At 40.4% G+C, this 19832-nt stretch overlaps 1 protein-coding gene across 1 annotated transcript in view; it reads right to left on the reverse strand.

The window, feature by feature from the left end:
• Positions 1 to 19832, reverse strand: part of PRKCA (protein kinase C alpha) — a 148730-nt gene that overhangs the window by 49480 nt on the left and 79418 nt on the right. The window contains exons 4-5 of the mRNA XM_085304790.1: positions 4532 to 4643; positions 3658 to 3786 (exon numbers count right to left, since the gene is read on the reverse strand). Coding sequence (XP_085160916.1) covers positions 3658 to 3786; positions 4532 to 4643 — 241 coding nt within the window. The remainder of the gene's footprint in view (positions 1 to 3657; positions 3787 to 4531; positions 4644 to 19832) is intronic.

Consider the following 19832-nt stretch of genomic DNA (forward strand, 5'->3'; position numbering starts at 1 on the left):
CAGTGMGGTTTTGGCAAAGTATACCAATACAAAACTCTGATCTATGAAAAAGTGTCTCAGTCTCTCACATTTGTGCAAATAAAGGCTGTATGTCCACTTATGTTCCCATATTGAAGATCTCATCTAAAATCAGGTTCCCAACTGGAATTAAGTATATTTACCTACAGRACTGAATCATTTCCTCCACTACTGCAATTCAAAAAATTAAATAATCTGAACCACGGGGCAACTCCATCTGGCAGTATTCTGCCTTRTCTCTTTCACAGTACTGGCTGTAACACCCCCCCCCCCCAGTATTATTTACAATATTTTTGGGGGAAACAGTTGATAAATGTAAACGTAYTCTGGCTTTTATTTGACACAAAAGCCACTAGAAAACCCTCAAAGCAATTACACAAAACCAAAGACAACTTGCAGCAGATTACCGGTGTCCTCCCAGAAGACTATTTCTTGCAACAGTCGTTAAGTGTGCTGCATCTGCAGCTTTCCTTATTGAAGCCAGAAGGGTTGAGTTGCCCATCTAAGGTATTTACTACATGATGCCAGCCAGTCTAAGTGCCACGTCTACATTTAGCAGCACAAAGCGTAGCATGCAACCATGGCTATCTACGGGAAGAATAAGTGCTCAGCAGAAACCAATTAACGACCAAACAGGATGCGGAGCAGAGACATGAAGGAATCCAGCTGAAGCAGCTCAACACCTACAGAGTAATTCCTCTGAARAAAAGATTCAGGCAAAGGCTCATACCAAACAGCCAACCCATTATCAATTATTTTTACTGCTGTTCCTAAGCACTCTGGACACCTAATTCACCTTCAGTTCTGCATCTCAAGGCAGTATCATCACATCTGGCATCTCTATGGATCTGTATTTTCTAAGAGAGGTTTTAGCAATATAAATATCAGAAACAATGCTGTAATGGGAGAAAAGGAGTTAGAAATTTTTGCATGGYAATATGTCTATTAAGTAACATATTTCACTTCCAGTTAAAAATACATAAAAGGTATCTGAAAATCTACCTATTCTGGGATTAGTCTGCATACTATTTTTCATTTCAAGGAAAAAAGCTTACTTTCAGGGCAACTGTCACTTTTATTTAAAATAATTTTCTGAAAGCTTGGAAATGCTGCAGCACTACAATTACTACATACATAACCATGATATAGCAAACATTTTTCTTGCTGTCCAGAAACTACTTAATTGCAAGACRGAAATGCTTTATTTATAAACACATGAACAACAGCATTTGCCAAGTGCACTCGCAACAAAAAAGCTCATAAGAAAAATTGGAAATGATCTGGAACAATTTTACCACAGCCACATCTTAGAAAAGAGCTTTTGGAATAAAATCAGGAAGTAAAAAATATTTATTTGTGTAATTGTTTTATAGTGCCTTGGTATCACAAAGACTTGTGATTAATGTTTTTGTCCCTAGAAGGATGACAAACCTGCTGAATTATCAGAATATAAATGTATGCTATTTCTCAAATTCTGTGCATTATGCCAGAAAGTTTAAGCCACATTTGAGAACCTTGCTGCAAAATGGCCTAGAATAATGCAAATAGTAAATTCTGTCACTTGGATGACTTTCAAATTAGTTCTCGCTCATGGTACAATTACTTTGAGAGCCTGCATCACCATCTTTGAAATGCTTCACTACTTAGTGAAAGGAATATTCTCTTAATGACAGTACCTTGGACAAATTTACCCCTCCTACGTCAAGAGGAAGCAATTTGAAAAGTTAGCTACAATTAAGTATCACTTGAGATCTATTCTGATCCTTTATAACTTCACATTATCATACCTGTCCCTTTCAGTGCGTTTTACATGACTTGACAGGAGAACATGGAAGTATTCTGCTTGAGAGCTAACAAAGCCATGAAAGAGTGCAGGTGGCAGGGACAGGAAGGAAGTCCGGTGGCTCTGCGGGCTGTGAAAACTCAGTGTGACAGTACGACTTCCTTTATGGTGACTACTGGTAAGTGGTATGATATTTAGTGAGATTTACTCAGTATCCAAGAAGTATGTAAATAGAAGGAATATTATTGTTTTGGTGTATTAGAAATTCCAGCAATTCTGAAGCAACACAATAATGTCCAGCATCCACAGGCTACCTACGACTGCATCAAGAAACAAAGAAGTTGAGAGACAGTCTAAGAAACCTCTTACTTCGTCCTAATATAACTTGGCCCTCAAATTTAATACCCTATTGCAATGCCAAACAGGCAATGATAACAGCATCATACCCTGTTCTTGCTTCACAGTGGACATTGCAAAATCAGCTTCTTACAGTATCAATTTTAAAGATGTATTAAGCGTTGCTATTAAGTTCCCTTCACTGAAGAAGAGGTCACCTGGAACAACAAACTAACCCATCCTCTCTCCTGAAGTAAAAGCTTTTAATAAATTTATTGTGTTTTATGACCATCTTCTACTGTGTTTCCTAAACTATATCATACTCGTTTTTTAATTACTACAGTATATTTAAAAATTTCTTCAAAGTTCTGAGCCATTAGAAATTGGGACTCTCTCTTAGAATTTAAATTGTTTTACGGACTTATCTCTACCTGTAAAAAACACGATCACAGATTTTTGTTATTTCTTCCCTTATTTCAACTCTGTGCATCCTAATTCCTGCTCTGTGAYATCCCTTTGAGTACATATACAGTAATCGGATTGGCACAGATATTTTTGCATATTTGTGTCCAATTGAAAGGACAAATCAACAATAAAGTTTGTTACCAACTTGTAGACACTTCAGATACCAGTCTACTTACCAGTTGACCCCAGTTATAATAAAAAGCACATACAGAAGAAATAAAACCTACTCTATAAATACACATTCTTAAGTGGATCTTAAGTGATAAATTCCACTCTCTGACCCTGCACAGGGAAGTTCCACAGGAGCTGAGCAATGTGCCGATTTGGAAGGACAAAACAGTCCTTCAATCTGAAAAAAAGATTTTCGGCATGGCGTGCACTGTAACTTCAAGACTTGGAATGGGTGAGAGGAGGAGCGTGTGTGTGTCGAGGGGTGTGCATGTGTGTGCGTGCACGCACAACTAAAGCTTACTCATAAATCCTGAGAGAAACATCAGGAAATGAACTGCCACCCTCTTTCCTTCCTCCCCCTCTCTCCTCCCTCCAACTACTGTATTATTTTAGCCTTGCAGAATGTGTGATTTATTTTTGATTTTATAATATGTTGGGTTTAATACTTGGGACTGAATCCAAGTTGCCTTTGTGTATTAAATACTGTGAAATGCAGGAAATTACTCCTTGATGGAAGACTTCGGGGTATTTCTTGTGTTTTGAACACCACGGCTAACTTTGTAAGGCATTTAGCTATCCTACTGCTAGTGCTGCTTGCTGCAAGTAAAATTGACTTTAAAGAGATTTTCTAGTTAACAGTCTCGAGTATTTAAAGTTATTATTACAGTTTTCATTCTTGTATTTATTTTAACATATGTGGGTTCTTCAGAATGCCAATTAATATGGCATTTCTTGATTCAGGGAGACATTGAATGAAATCCTAAAACTACAGAAGATAAACACTCTGTCATGGGCTTCAATGCACAAGACAGACTAATATATATAAACCCATGGTATATATTACATATCTCAAAAAATTTGCAAACTTCCAAAATGTCATTTACCTGTTACTTCCAGTTTGTCCCCAGTGACTTCAGCTTTCAGATAAATCCTTCCTCTTTTCTCTGTGTGATCCATTCCACAGAGGCTTGGGACATTTATTACACATTGCTTATGAACATTCATATCACAAGCTGTGGATATAAAAATGGTTCAGATATCCATGAGAAAACAACAATATGATTACACTGCAAACACTGAGCAAAAGGAAAGTTAGGATTAAAATGCGTAACTGTTGGCAAGACTTTAGGATTGGTAAGATTGGTAAGACTTTAGAGAAGATTGCTGTTTTTTTTTCTTTTTCCTTCTAAACTAACCAACACGGATYGTTTCCATCTTAAAGTAATTTTCTAAACAGTGGATGATGAAACAATGAATCTACTTCAGAAACCTAAAGCTATGGTTAACAGCATGCATGACAAAGAAAGGGAAATAGCTCATGGGAAAAAGGCTTGCTGGGGACATGACTAAGGAAACAGGGTACTATTCCCTGCTGTAGCAAAGGAAGAAGTTAGGCTTAAACTGATTATTAGATTTTCTAGCAGAAGACTTCCAAGACAAACGAAATGCAAATGAAATACCGGACTCTGGCTACCAACTGAACTGCAATTCCAGCCTTCAACAGTGCACTCATCTCACTCCCCAACTGTCCTTCCTCAGGACTGACAAGGCCTCTGCACGCCTCAAACTCAAGACACCTCTCCTGCAGCAGCAGGGCTGATCGGCATTAGCACTGAATGCATCTGCATTAGTGCTGAAATATCTACTGGAAACATACCATACTATAAATAACTGCCAGTAGAAACGGCCTTTCCCGCGGAAAAGAAACTGTTTCCACTTAGTTTCTAAAACATCATTTGGAAACATGGAAAAACTTACTGTCACATTTCATCCCTTGATGTATAAGCCCATAGAGCAGGGACCCGCAGTGGTCACAGAAGGTCGGGCTGCCGTACGTGTGGATCTTAAACTTGTGCTTGCTTCTGGGGTCCTAAAGAAGCAGAGAGAGATTCTCAAGTCATACTGAAGCAAACTGGCATACCTTTCACATATTCCTGCAAATACCAAACACTTTGTAATTCGGCAACCTGTGCCACAGAAAAATCCACTGCAGCCTGTAGGGTGTTCACAAAGCAGAGCAGCGGGAGAGAGCCGGGTGGCCTCTCCCCTGCCTGGCGGTGCCTCCGCGGCCGCCCTGCGCCCATCTACCAGCCCTGCTGGAAACAGCACGTCGGTTCAGCGAACACAGGCTTGCTTCTGCTGTCCACCTACATTAAAATTTCAATATATTGACTGTACACAAACAGAAAGTATGGTGACAGGATTCATCCTCTGGCTAAAGTGTCCGTACTGTCTATTTATTTATAAACTGTGCTTAACTACAGCTTGCTACCCGTTCTGACATGGTGCCACAAAACACAGGAGAAGAGCGGGGAGTAACAGTTTGCCATGGGACGAATCTACATTACAGTAAAACGACCGCAAAATCGGGATCCTAACGACGGGATCGTCTCGAAAAGCTGCACGTTTTCCAGCTCTGTAAGTGAAAGCAAACTATTTCTAACTTGGCACGTAATAAATATTTTASAGAGACTCTTATTCCTGTCCAAGTTTCCAGCGCGGAAATTTACAGTGAGGACATTGTAAGGCCACCAGCAGCTTGGAAAATTCAGGACCAGCAAAACGGCGAACACCCAAACTGCTTAACAACGGTTAACAACCGCTTAACGCAGATTCAGGAAACACCGTTTACGTCTGTCTTTCAGGCAAAACTATCAGTACGCTCCCAGCTCCGGCAAACGCGGGGCAGAGCTGAAATTCTTCTTTGCTGAAGAAATACGCTGGAGACCAAAACCAATTATTGCTCATGGTTTTTTTTCTTCCTCCCCCCCCCTTCGGTTGTTAAGCCCCGTTCCCCGGCAGAAAGGCTACGGAGGTTAGGAAACGCCGGGTCTTTCACCCATTAACGCATCCTCAGCCAAAACACAACGGCAAAACGAAGACTCGGAAAGTTTCTTCTGTTTGTTTGCTATTGGTATTAATATACCTTTACATTGGGGAAGACTCATCGAACTGTCATTAAACAAAAACTAAAATCACTTTTAACAAGAATCAAAAGCAAAGCATGATGCATCAGATAAAATGGAAAGCCTGCTAACTATTTCTTCRGAAATAAAAACCTCCTCTAGTAGAAGTGCTTTGCCAAAAAATGAAGAAGTTCAGGAACTCTTAACAGTAATTTGAACGGAAATGCGTCTATTAGAACACAAAACCTTACCTCCCAACCTAGTATTTTAGTATCTTATACTTTGTGGAGAGCTTTTTTGTCCTTTTGTATCATTAAGCATTTTTAGTGATTTTTTTGGTATTGATTGCGTATTTTATCACGCATCTGTAAGCAGCAGTTTTCACAGCACAGATAGAAATTAGATGACTAACATGTTGCCCAAGGTAACCAGTGAAGACTTTCGATCAAGAATTCAGATGGCTGCTGTAGTTCACATGCTCTGTTTATTACAAAGCTTGAGATACGAAACACAAGCTGCTCAACAACCATATTTATTTYGTCAACGCAGTTAACCTACATGGAAGGCCACTCAAACCGCTCTGCAGAATATCTGCCTTGCTGTTCATTAAAGATGCAGCCAGTGGCTCCTCTGGAGCGGGGCCATGGGAACGCTGCGTTTCTCTAAGGTCATCTGATGGATARGGTCTGACTATGCCCTCCAAACAACTTAAAATTTATTTTCAAAGCTAACTGTTCATTAATTTCATTTTGTTTGGAAGATATAAGGGAACTAGCTGCCTTATAAATACATATAGTTAAACATTCTTTTCCTAAGCACATCTGTTGCTAAGAAGGACAAAACCCACAGCTTCTAAGAATGACACTGAATAAACAGATTTCTAAAGTTGCATTTAACATCTGACATAAGTGGTATTTATGACTATAAAGTAATAATATAGAGGGGAAAGTACTACAGGAAATTATTATAGTGAATGTCTAATAGAATCCATTGAACCTGTATATTATACTGAAATTATGTAACAAACACRACCAAATAATTCCATTCCAATCAATGGAATATACATGGTAATTAAGTTGAAGCAGGCGTGTGTGCTGGCTTAAAAATGTTTTGACACTTAAGGACAACTATTCCACTCTTACTACAAAGCAACACTACATGAGCCGAAGCCTACTCCTGTGCTTAACTGTGTGTGACTATAGAATAACTGTAAAAGCATTTTTATAAAACAATGAAATAAAAACATTCATATAAATACACAAATCAAGTTGGATCAAATTTGATTTGGCCTTGTAGGGGTCAACATATATAATTTGAATCATTATTCATTTCTTATAATAAGTAAGTTTTCCATCAACGGGTCGTAAGATACAACAAACGTACAAGCTGTCTATTTTAGTGGGTCATATTAGGTAGACTGGCCACCATAATTTTACCAATTAATTTACTCTAAGTAGATCACTGATGTAATGCCTTTCCCTATATTAGAATAGCTTATTTTTTCATTAAATGGGTGAGACTTGAAAACTTCRCTACAACCACTGCAGGACCACTCTTTCTAAGCAGCGACTCGTTTGCACTCACAAGACAACCGTGGATGCTGCAATTCTAGCAACACTTGGGCTTCTCCCAGCCCACTTCCAGGAAGCTCCCAAGATTATAGGCTTTGCTCCTGTTTCACATCTTCCGTATAAATGAATGTGAGCAAATGGCACTTCGTCAACTTTTTAACTGTGTCAAGAGTGCTTACTTTAGGAGCAGAAGAACTGAAGGGGTATTGCAAGCCCAAAGGCAAACTTCATGGAAATAAACCCTCCACATAAAGAGATGCTCTCTCATGMCACAGTTGGCCAAATCCTAAGCATAAAAACCAGCAAGAAAATCTGAAAGCAGATTTTAGTAGGTCTTTGTATGGTGTTTAGTTCGTAATCAGACTGGGCAAGTAGTGGGAGATGTCCAGGTATACGAACCCTTGGGTGGGAGAAGAGGTGCGAGGCAAAAGCACAGCTTCACCGCCAGGCACTGTGTCCCCGACTGCGGTGATGGGCACACGCCATCCTGTGCCTGGGGTTAATCTCCTGGTACTTCTGTGTTCTCTGGCATCTTTAAGCAAAACATTCAATACGGTTTATAAAATAGGAGGCATGACATTTAGTGGTATTCTAATCACTATGCTGGCTTGCTAAATAGGAAGTTAAAAGAATCAGCATGACATATCTTTAAACATTAACAGCTCAAGCATGTTAAAAGAAAAAGCCCTAATTGCTGAAATACATTAAAAGAAAATATTAACAAAGAAAAAGCCCTAATTGCTGAAATATATTAAAAGAAAATATTAACAAAGAAAAAGCCCTAATTGCTGAAATATATTAAAAGAAAATATTAACAAAGTATCTTTTTTAAAAGGCCTTATCCAAAGACATTGAATAGCTAAAAATATAGTTTAAAAAAAACTTAACAAGCCCAGAAAATGCTTTTTAAGAATATAAAACATCAAATAATTATTAATTTGTAAGCAAGTCTGACACTGTACAAAGAAAGTAAGAAATCTCTATCAGTCTTTCATAGATGATTAAACTGTGTTATTCCTATACTTCAAGTGGGTTTCTCATGCAGTTAGAACTCTGCTTGAACCTACATTTTAAACTTTAATTATAGCAATAATTATTATATTGTAGATACTGGTAACTACTTGTATTACTAAAAGCAATTAACACTTATTAGTGTATTAACACAGTCTAATATATACCAGTGTTAATATGCATTAAAGGATTTTAAATATGCATTRAAGGATTATGTACAGATACTGAGAGAATAATACTGTCTTTTTTCTGTAATTTTCCGTAAACTACTGAGATGGGAGCGCAGTAGGCATGTTGTCTGAGAACTGAAGGACAAGACTGAACACAGTCACGACTGTAGCTTCTGACTTACGTAGACCCAATGTTTAACATACACCTCATTCATCAGAGCCTTCACTTCACCATAGTCCAAGCTTGTCTGGTTGCACTCTTTAAGCCTCGTTTTATACAGAGATCCAAGAAATAAACTAAAAACAACCACAAAACCTCCCAGATGTTAGTATCTTGCAAGTTCTTAAAAACATTGAGCAAAACCGAAAAACCTCCATAGCAACTACTCTTATTTGGGAAAGTAAACGGCTGTAAATTTTCTTCAGCTATCCGCTTTTGATCAACGTCAGCTTTCTGCGATTCCAGAAGCCTTGCTGGCAGTCGCCCCTCGTAGTAAACATGGGGAGACAAGCCAGGAGCTGCCAGATGAGCTGCCAGATAACGGCTGCTATTTGCAAGAGAATTGAACTTTGCACCAAACTTGGCACACGATAAYTGCGAAACTCGAAAGGGAAAACCCACTTCTGCTTCCAAAATCCATCAAAATTACAAAGTGGGAAAGTGGCAGCGGGAAAGCATTAGCGGGGTACTTGTTCATTGGTGATGAGCGATACACCACATTACAATCAACATTATTTGCAGGCTGGGAAGTGGATTCTCTGCTATTATTAAGACAATTTCACATTTTTATGAGTACAACTGGATGGGATACAGTATAATTAAATCAGAAAGGAAACTGGGCAATCAAGTTTCATAGATAATTTAAGTATTTGCCTCTGAGATACCTTCGAAATTGGCAGAACATTAGCCAGTGCTCTGCAAGTTGGCTTATTACCATAATAGACCAGAATTTCAGAGCCTTTAATGGCATAGATGGGTGCAGAACACCTATAAAGAGGAATGACATTTACACATACAGCTCTGAAAACCAAAATCCTGTTCACCCACCTCATATCTGAGACCGGTGTGCCTCGACGACACTGGCCATACTTGCGCTTACGGAAAGAAACCTGAAATTTGAGCAGAAGCCTGCAAAAAAAGGCATTATGAAGGCTGCAGAAGTGATTGCCCGGGCAGGCAGGCAGCCTTCCGCCTGTGCCATCGCGCTGGTTTGCTCCGAGGCTGTGGGGCCGAGGAGGAGGAAGGCTTGCGCTCGCAGCCCAGCAGAGGGAGGCAGACGAACGCAGAGGCACGGCGCCGAACTGCACAGGCTTAAATCCGTGCACTTTCTCTGAACTAAATTTTGCCCCTTGTAGCACAACTGCCACCATTTCTGATTTTTCTCTCTGCTCTGCAAAAATGAATGCATTTCCTTTACTGAACAGCAACAACTGCAAGCACTCTCCTGTAAAAGACCATTCCATAGTTTCTTCTGGATCGAAGGCGTGGAGTAACGGAAAGTGCATGGTTAACTAGCAGCAGAGCGTCCACGTGTGCTTCAACACATTACAATACAGTTTATGAGTATTTTCTTTCTGAATTCTTTCGAAAAGCTCCCTTTTGATTAGAATTTCATTCCCATTGGTACCAACACTAAATCTACTATAATTTTGAAGTCATTAAATCATCACATTGCTTTTAAGAATAAAACGTACAAAAAGCACCTCGTGTGAGGTTTGAATCAGTGGGCATTTTACATACAAAGCAACATTACATGATTATTTGTTCAAGTACTTTCACTGTAACAGACCGGAGAGCATCAATAACCGTGTCACGAGCACTGTGTACTGAGCTCAAAACCTGGAGTCTTTAATTCAGCATCCACAGCTTGCAAGATTTTGGCAAGTAATTTCGAGCAATGCTGTAAGCAGATCTGTCAGTGCCGGTTCCTGTACTGCACTAGTTATCAAGGTGGGGGAAAAAAATGACTGTTTTCAGTCATTAACACCAACACAAGCACAGTAATTAAGCTTGAGGCAAGATTCAAGATTTAAAACATTTTTAAAACTGYCTATGCTTGGTGAACTTTTTTTTCCATAGCTGAACTGTTATTTTTGTGCTGAGAAGCGGAATATGCAAAAATGCAAGGGTAAAAATAATTACGGTGAAAGTGCAAATTGTATTTTGCATGACAAAAAGCATTTAAAAGTTTTGAGTTCTGCATCAGTACAGCAGACTACCTGTAYGGCCACAACAGCGTATCGAGGCCTTCAGCACCCAGGGCCTTCCTGTGTAAATGAAGAAATGAACCCAGGTCTTCCACATCCTAGCTCCATGATGCAACTACAGGACTGTTCTTCACCCTCTGCCAGACTCTTGAAAATACACGTATTTACTAGTTGAAATGTCTAAAGGAATAGCAAGCTTAAAAGGTCTCAAATTACTAACTTAGAAAAATAATTTCTCAATTCCTAAAAATCTCAGAATCATAAATTGAGACACTAACTGGTTGAATTTCCAATGAAAACAAAAGGGGAGACAACATATTAAAGAAGTGCAAAGATACATACAATAAATTGTAAGAGATAAGAAATCAGTGCTCCTCCGCACAATTAGAAATGCCCTGAAAAACCAGCAGATCTTTTTTTTCCCCACATTAATATACAACCCTTAAACATTCCCTACGGGGACAGAAACACCAGCTTCTACGTACTTGATACCACAAACTACTGTCCCTCTCCACAACACACAACCAACTCTTTCCAGCAATTCTGTCTCTACGAAGAATCAGGAGTTTCGCTATTTGGAGTGGCCTTCCGACACGGCTTAAAGGAAGCTCTGCCTCCTCCGCCACCCGAGGAACGGGAATCCTCTCACCTACCACGATGCCCGTAACGTACCAGGGTCAGAATCGCCTACAGGTATACAGCTAATGGRGGGATAAAAAGACCAGGGTAAAGCAAAATCACAGATAAAACACACGCAAACCGCAGGACAAGATCGCAGCGGAGGAAAGGCAGCCTCCTGCGGCGACGGAGAGGCAGGAGCGCGCCGAGCTGACGCGCACGCGGAGCGCGGCGCCGAGCAGAGCCGGCGGGGCCGAGCGCACGCGGGAGCCGCTGCCGAGCCCGCACGGCACGGCACGGCACGGCACGGCCCGGGCAGCGCCTCCGCCGATTCGGGGCTGGGAACCGCGCGGAGACCCAGTCTCACTTCCCGTAGCAGAAAAGTCCTTCAGGATAAGAAATTGTAGCCCAGCTGAACATAAGAATAAAGAAATCCCTTTCCCATAGGGCTATTAGGACCGGTTCTCTCTTTCATCAACCTGAAGAGATTTAAGAAGGTGGCTCTACAGCTTTTCTTCAAAGTTACACTAACACAGAAAATCCACCTTTAATTAGCTTTGACAATTACCAACAAGTAACTATTTCCTTCTCTTCTGCACAAGTGTAGAGAACAACCTGACCACAATTCAAAAAAGATTTTGAGGCAGATTTTTCAGTCCCCTCCCGGAATGCACACTAAAATTACTATTTTTAATTAAAAGAAACAGGTGGTCATTGAATCCACTGATTTTGATTGCTGCCTTTKGTTCATGTTCTTCTTGTATAGAATAGCACTGATTGAGTTGGCAAATGGAGAAAGAAGATTAGCATGACTGTACTCACAGGGATTTATAATTTCCTAATTACTATAAAGACAGTTAAATTCGGAAGGGACTCAGTGTTTACTGGCTATTTTTTGCTCATTCTTTTTTAATGAAGAAACTGCAGTATAATTACAGAAAGTGCATAAACAAAAGCTCCTGTTGGAAACTGGCTCATGACTAGAAGCAGATGAAGCAAGAATTTATTTCAGACACAATTCAGCAGGATATTACAATGTATAAATTTCTTCAATAAAGAAACCGAGTTTAAAACTTAGTTATAGATATAGTAACCTGTCTTATGAAGCTGGTTTTCTTTTTAGTTTGAGAGTTTTTAAGCAGGTCTAGATGCTAGGAATCTGGACTCAGAAGAGCCACCGGAAAGACACAGCACAGCTTTATGGGCCTTGCTCAAAAACTACGTTGTTAGTTTTAGTTTTCTTAACTAACTTATTTGTTGAACATACAYCCTTTTCAACACAGGGTATCCTTTACCCCTTTAGGACATTTTACAATATATAGTTTAATGTTGATCAGATGGACGCAGTAACCAAAGCATAACTTCCCACTACATAACAGGGCATTGCTACCTCTTGCTTGGTACAATATGTTGAATGGTTTATTATTACAAGTTATATTGCAGTTTCTTTTCTTTTCCAAGGGAGCCGAAATGCAGTTAGGAGAACTGCAACGTTAACATGATGAAGGATTTAATATCAGTAAGTTACATTACTTATTATCGTTTGGCTGTGGGACATGAGGTTGTACTTCAACTATTTTATATTGTTTAATATACTTCTATACAATAAATAAGTTCCCATCAATCTTTTTTTAAATTTCATCACCAGCAAACTTGGTGATGCTAGGGATTATACCATTAAAAAAAAAAAATCCCTGCTTTCCTCAGCTGGATCCCACATCCAGCTGGACCTCATTCATTTAAACAGAAGATGAAATGAGATAAAGGCTGGAAACCAAGCAATCTGAAATCCCCTGGTGTCTCTGCAAAAGCAGTGACCCAGAGCGCAGCAGTATCAGGTCAAACAGTTCAACATCTGCTGAGGCTCGCATGCACTTCCTACAAGCAAGTAACACACATTTATCCAAGAAATAATCAGAATCAGCATAGGTAAGAATGGGAATCCTAGCAAACTCTCTTTCAGAGGCCATCAYATCTGTAGGTTGAGATTATTTTTAGCATACTAAGACTTAGGAGTGCATCATTGTGACCCCCAAACTTTTTGACTGCTGACAACAAAAACGATGACAAAAAGCATTTTATTTTGAAAATCAAACCCTGCTCTCAGTTACTCCTGTCTAATCTGGTTAGAAACACTGTGGTTTAAGGTCCTAACAGCTATTAAGTAACAGATTTGAGCAGATAAACATGAGCTGATTTGTCAAAAAGTATCAAAGTAGTTCAGCAGCAAGGTGAAGAACAGCGCTAATGAATGCAGCTCTCCAAGCCACTGTTCCAACGTTTAAGCAACTTTCAGCGTGTAAGGCACTGAGAAATAACTGGTTTACATTTCCCACGTCTCATCACATTGCAGAACACTATTTGCTCCTTTAAAATGGTGAACACTACTGGAAGAGTGCACCTAACATGTTTGCACTAAAACCTTACCCACTTATTTACCAAGTACCTTCTCTTCCCCACCTCCCACAGCAGCATCTGCGCGTACTTCAGCACCTCCAAGTAMAGACAGACATTTATATGTCTGGCTGTACTGCTACCAAACAGGAAGTTTTAATATCCATATACATCAACATATGGTTTAAAATCTAAAGGTAAAATCATCAACTCCAGCACTGATTTGTTTGTGGAAACTGAATAATGCAGCAGGATTTATCCTGAACAGGGGAAAAAAAAGAAAATCCAAAGAGAAGTTTGTCTGCTCCAGGGTATTGCACATGCTACAGCTTCTGCACGTTTATTTTACCTTTATGTCAAGATAAGTACTGACACATTTTTCAGCATTTTTTTCAAGCAAACCTCCTTGGAATCTGGAGTTGCTGTTTCAACAGTAGTTTTTTTGTTGTTGTTGTTTTGTTTTGTTTTTAAAGCCCATTGATCTTCTGGAAAGGAAGGGAGGATGCTGCCATCCTAGAGCCGGGTTTCTCTAGAGGAGCTGCTCCGGGAACCTGACCGCACGCGCTGCAGCCGCAGCCAGCGCAGGCCCTCCAAACAGGACTGGCACTTGTCAYGTCAAAATATTGCTCCTCTAAATGCTTTGTCCTTACTTTTAACTCTAGGTAGCTTTAAGAAGGCTGTTCTGATCATCAGGAAAGGTATTYACAACACTAACTTTAGGCATCCTTACAGTAAGAGGCAGATTTCTTCCCCGTGTTTCTCAGCGGCCCTTTCTGCTGCGTTACAGGGTGTGGAGGCGTCTAATTTAAGCGCTTACWCCTCCTCACTGTGTCCCACTCATCACAGCTCCCCAAATCACGAATTCCCACACCGCTGATGCGCCCGGTGCTGCCGTCCTGGCCTTGCTCTCGGGAGCACTGCTCCGGAGCAGCGCCACGACGGAGCTCGGCAGCTGGGGAAAGCCGGACAGAGGAGTAAAATCAGCGTGGCTAAACAGCCCTGCAGCTGGGACAAGTGCCGCAGCCTAAGAACTTCGTATTTATCGTCACTTGATCCAGTTACTTATGTCACAGCTCAACAGCTCACTTAAATGTAGGGCCAAGAACAAACTTGCATTTTTGTAAGTGCAAGAAAGATGAAATATTCCTTTTCTAACACCATTTTAAAAAAATGACATAAATGCTAATAAATACACTTTAAGAATTCCCTTGGCTACAGAACATTTGGGGGAGATGCACACAAAAACAGAACAAAGTGGGGCTTTGACTAGATGATTTTTGCTTCATCAGCTTAGCTTCTCATTGCCAGGAGATGCAAGGCTATATCCTTGCCTTGCGCTCGCGGCTCCAGCTCCTCCTTTCCTCGTGCTGTAGTCTAGCATTTGCTCTTTCGGGATAAAAGAAGCTGTCGAGGTTTCTCACTAACCYGTCACCTCCGCTTCCCCGGAAGCTGCAGGCTGCTGCCGCTTCCCGGCCCGTGCAGCAGCTCCCGGGGCCGTCCGGGAACGACGTGCCCGTTCGCTCTGGCAGCCTGACAAAACTTCGCTGACACTGCAYCAAATCAGAAACGATTTCAGGGAAGTCTGAAAAAATTTCATTTCATAATTAGTCAAAATTTCATGACTAAACAATTTTTCAATGAGTCACAGAAATTTGGGGGGTGAGGGAATCTCTGTTTATAATTTGATAAATTATCACAGACTGACATGACTTTGAAATAGCCAAGGAAATTGTCTTCAAAGTTCCTCACTGAATAATTCATATTTGCCTGATATTTTATACATTGCTTAATCACAAAAAAGGGCAGAAAAGATGGTAAAATATGCATAATTAAAACATACCATCTCATTTTTGTTCTTTGTCTTAGCTCTGTCATTTCACGAGGAAGGAGTCAGTGCCTGTAAACATGCAGCAGACATTTCCTAACACGAATTTTGTTCGCCAGAGACAAAATCCTATAGGGTAACGGTGCCTATAAATTCTATTACTGAGGGAAGAATTTGCTCATCTCAAAATCTGCACCTCAGTATGAAAATATTGCTCATAAGAAATCATAGCCAAAATCTTATCATGGTGGATACTAATGCCCAAAGTCTTCCAATGGTGTTTTATATTATATAACCACTGAAGCAGTATTTATTTATGCCTTGAACAGATGTCTTTTCATTATGTCTAAAAAACCCTTCCTCAGAAAAGTAATCCAAGTAATCCAAGCACACTAAATTCTGCAGAACAAGGAGTACAGGAACATTGGACTAGTTAGCGTTAGAGAGCGTTCAGTAGATGTTCTATAGCAAAGTCAGCACCTTCTCCTTTGATAATCTAAATAATCCTAACTTCCTGGCTGAAGTGAAAAAAAAAATCAGGCAATTAGGACCAAATGTCCAAGACACCCTGAGAGCAGCTTCTGGATTCAAATCCTGACCCTGCAACACCAGAGATCACAGCGAAGTGTCTTATCCACAACACTTCTCCCTATCAGTGTAGCAATTACTATTTATTAGCTGGTTAAAAAGTCAGAAAAAACAACAGAACTTTAAGAAAACATTAACAGTGCACAGTAAAATTCTGAAAGAACAGATTTTTAAACATAAGGGTTACTAAAGGCAATTTTGAAAGGCGTTACAGTGCACTAATTTGTAAAAAATAACCTATAAAATCACAGGTATAATACACAGGCGTTAATATAAAACCAAACAACTCTGCAGAAGGGCCCTGCTGTGACCACGGAGGAGAGCACCCTGCGATCGAGGATGGGAACCGGGACGCAGCTGCCGTCCCGTGGGCAGGATGCGACCCTTTGGGGGGGTTTGCTGGTGGATGACGGGAGCGCCGGGAGGAACACCGGCATCCCGCGCCCCGAGGCCCGGAGGAGGGTTTCCTCCCGGCTGCGGCCATCGCCACTTTGCTCCTAAGGTTGAACGAGTCTGCTTCACAGTGTTAGTCAAAGTACTTACAGCATTTAATGATGAACAGTAATATAATCTATTAATATTTAATATCTGACAGTTAACTCTGCACTGTTCAAAGCACAAAAAAAGCTGGGGGGATAGCAAAAGACCCCACCAAACYATTTACTAACACGGGAACACGTTCCAGCTAGATGTTCTGAATATGCCCGTCCATAAACTCTTCCACGGACCACGGTTTTGGTAAGGACCRTCTGCTCTGCGCCTCGTTCCACGCGAGCGTTTCCCTGGGGGAGCCCACGCCAGAGGAGCTGCCCGGCTGGTGCAGACTCTGCCACGGAGGAAAGCCCGCGGGAACGCGAGCTTAGATGCCGTCACCCCGGAGTAAGAACACTCCTCAGCCGAGGCCCAAATTAGGGCAATTTCACGGCTCTTGAAAGCGTTCCAGCGTATACGACCTGTACGCTACCAACCTTTATAAACACCGTATCCTCCACGAAGCCGGTAACATTAACCAGCCAAGGGCAAATGATGCTGATGACACCAAATCCCATCAGCTTTACCTGTTCTTGTGTTTATACATCCTCRCCCCCTTACAAATAAGGCACTCTGCAAATATTTCTCCTTGTTTGACGTGAAATCTCCCAGCCAGCGCAAATTAGTGATGCCTTCATACACGAACTGTTGCTATGTGTCTGTTGCACATGACTTTTAAAGCTTCCTGTCTTGAGTCCTGCTAGTTCAATTTTTACAGAGAAAATGTATATCCAAAAGCAACGGGTAAAAAAATGACAAATTAATACATTACTTGTCTCATTCTCTTAACAGGTGAGGAAACAYTGCACTGATTTGACCTTACTCTGATTTTGCAAAATTCAGTCAAAAATCAGGGTTCCCAGCAATGATGCACAACTGTCCTTAGGTCACCAACATGTTAACAGAGAAGAACAAGCCCAGGGGCTGGCCATGCATCTATTCTTTGCCTCACATACCATTTGGTTGTGGTCTTCTGCTAGGAACCCCGCAGACTGATGTTATGATTGGGGAAATTAATAGCCTGGCAGGAACTTAAGTCATATTCATAAAGCGTATTACAATGCCGTGTTTAGCCAGTGATTATAAAGAATGCGTCTACGGAAACTGCCTGGCGTGTATGACAGCAGAGGAAGCGCATTTTTACTCATCTGCAAGTAATGCAATGCTTTAAAAAGAAGAAAAGAAACTATTTTTTCTCTATAATATTCCCAGTATGTAAACCAACACAGGTTTTTCCTAGTGCTCTTAGTTAAGCCTTTGTAAGGCTGCATTAAAAGCAATTATTAAAATTAATCCTGGGTACAAATGGAATTGCACAATATTAATCCTGCTGAAAAGAGATTCCGATATTACAAATACATTGAAGACTGACATGAAGAGCAAGGAAAGGGAAAAAATCTTGGAAAACCAGTTTTGCTAGCACCAGTTATGTGGCAGGCCTGTAAAAACACATGAAAACTATTTTTTTCAGTAAGATATACAGCATTCCTTCTGCAGTGGGCTATTCAATCTTGGGGGCAACGTAGACATTCATACCCTACCAGTAAGGAGCTGGAAGAAATTAAATGTGTGGGGTTTTTTTAATAGAAGATAAAACAAAATATTAAAAATTGGGAAATATTCGTAACAGACTATCTCAATGGCAGGACACAAAACAACTTAAACGTAAAGTAAATATTTATAAACTAGGCAGCCAGAAATTACATTGTGTCTCCGAAAGTCCTTAACAAATGTCACTTCAGCCTGGAAAGCTTTTCCTCACCATTAAATGAAACTAAAAGGAGGAGACATTAATAACTTCCTCCAGATGAACTTTTACATTCAAAAGAAATCAAGTGGTTTCAGATAACACTTTCACAGTGTGCATGATATAAACTATCAGATAGCAATATACAGCAATTAGCAAGAAGCTGCTTAAATATGGTAACATAATGCTTCTGGCAGTTTACGTTGAGAAATTCACATTCAGGAAAAATATGTCTCTTACATTTCTTTGGGCAATTTCTTTCTAGCAAAAAGAAGTGAATTGAAGAATTTTAGATTTACACTAAATGCTTTATCTATTCAAAACAAAAAAAAAAAGGTTCTGCAATAAGTAGACATAGTATTTTTCTCCATGTTATTCAATGTATTGTCCTTTAACGGTATGCTTTGCATAACATGGCTACAATTATGATGCAAAATGTCTCTTAACCACCTACTGATCCAGGAATATCGTTAACTATTACTTGACAATACAGCTGTGAACCGCAGGAGATGGAGGGAGCAGAACATCTGCGGAGGAACGCAGCAATCTGTTGGACTGAACCTCACCTGGCCTCCACAATCCTAGTCCAACTCACTGCGGATACAGTTATATAAATAAAAAAAAAATTCCCAGTATAAAAATAAAATACTTTAATCCCTGTCCCATGTCCTGGAGGAACATGTTGCTTTGAGACCATGCCTAGATGCCAACCACACTCAGTTTTCAGTTGGAAGACTTCACATTGCCAGTTTCTGAGATTTATGGTCAGCTATAATGGATGGTAAYGGTCATTTTTAACGGATAACGACAAAACACTTGTTCGCTATAGAAGAGTCACCCTTAACAGGTGCTTCTGTAATCTGATATATATTTCATGCCAAAGCAGGCAGTTGTCTTTCCATATATCACCCTGCAGCTCCAGTCCAGAGAAACAATTTGTGCAGGCCTTAACGTGTAAAAGGGTCAATCTCAGTTCAACCATCAGACACAAATCATTAATGATCATTACATTATATAATCCACAAATTACGACGCAATGTGATGATTTTTCATGCGCCCACCTGAATAACACTGGAAGCCAGCTGCACAGCAGCGCCCACGCTCCCGCAAACGAACTGYGCGGCCAGTTCTGCAAACGTGTTGACAAGCACCGAGAAGCCACCCTGGGGAGATTTTCTGATTCTAMGAAATTTGCACAGACAAATCTGTAACGTCCTTTCCTGGACATGTTGCAAGTTGCAAAGGAAATAAAGTTCATAAGATAAATTTGAAGGAACTTTTAATTTTTATCTCAGGAATGCCAGCAATACCTTGTAACAGGTGTTTCTCTGCTGCTGCYGGAGAAGCGCTCCGTCCGACCCTCGGCAGGGCAAGCCCCCACCTGTGGGGCAAGGCAAAAAAGAGGCCTCCCTGCTTGAATTTTTGAATTTAATACATTTATTTTGGGATAATTAGCTTAAACGAAAACAAACTACAGACCTACAGACCAG

Source organism: Rhea americana, unplaced genomic scaffold (assembly GCF_003343005.1).
Source record: "Rhea americana isolate MKP2758 unplaced genomic scaffold, rheAme1 scaffold_21, whole genome shotgun sequence".
Lineage (NCBI taxonomy): Eukaryota > Metazoa > Chordata > Aves > Rheiformes > Rheidae > Rhea > Rhea americana.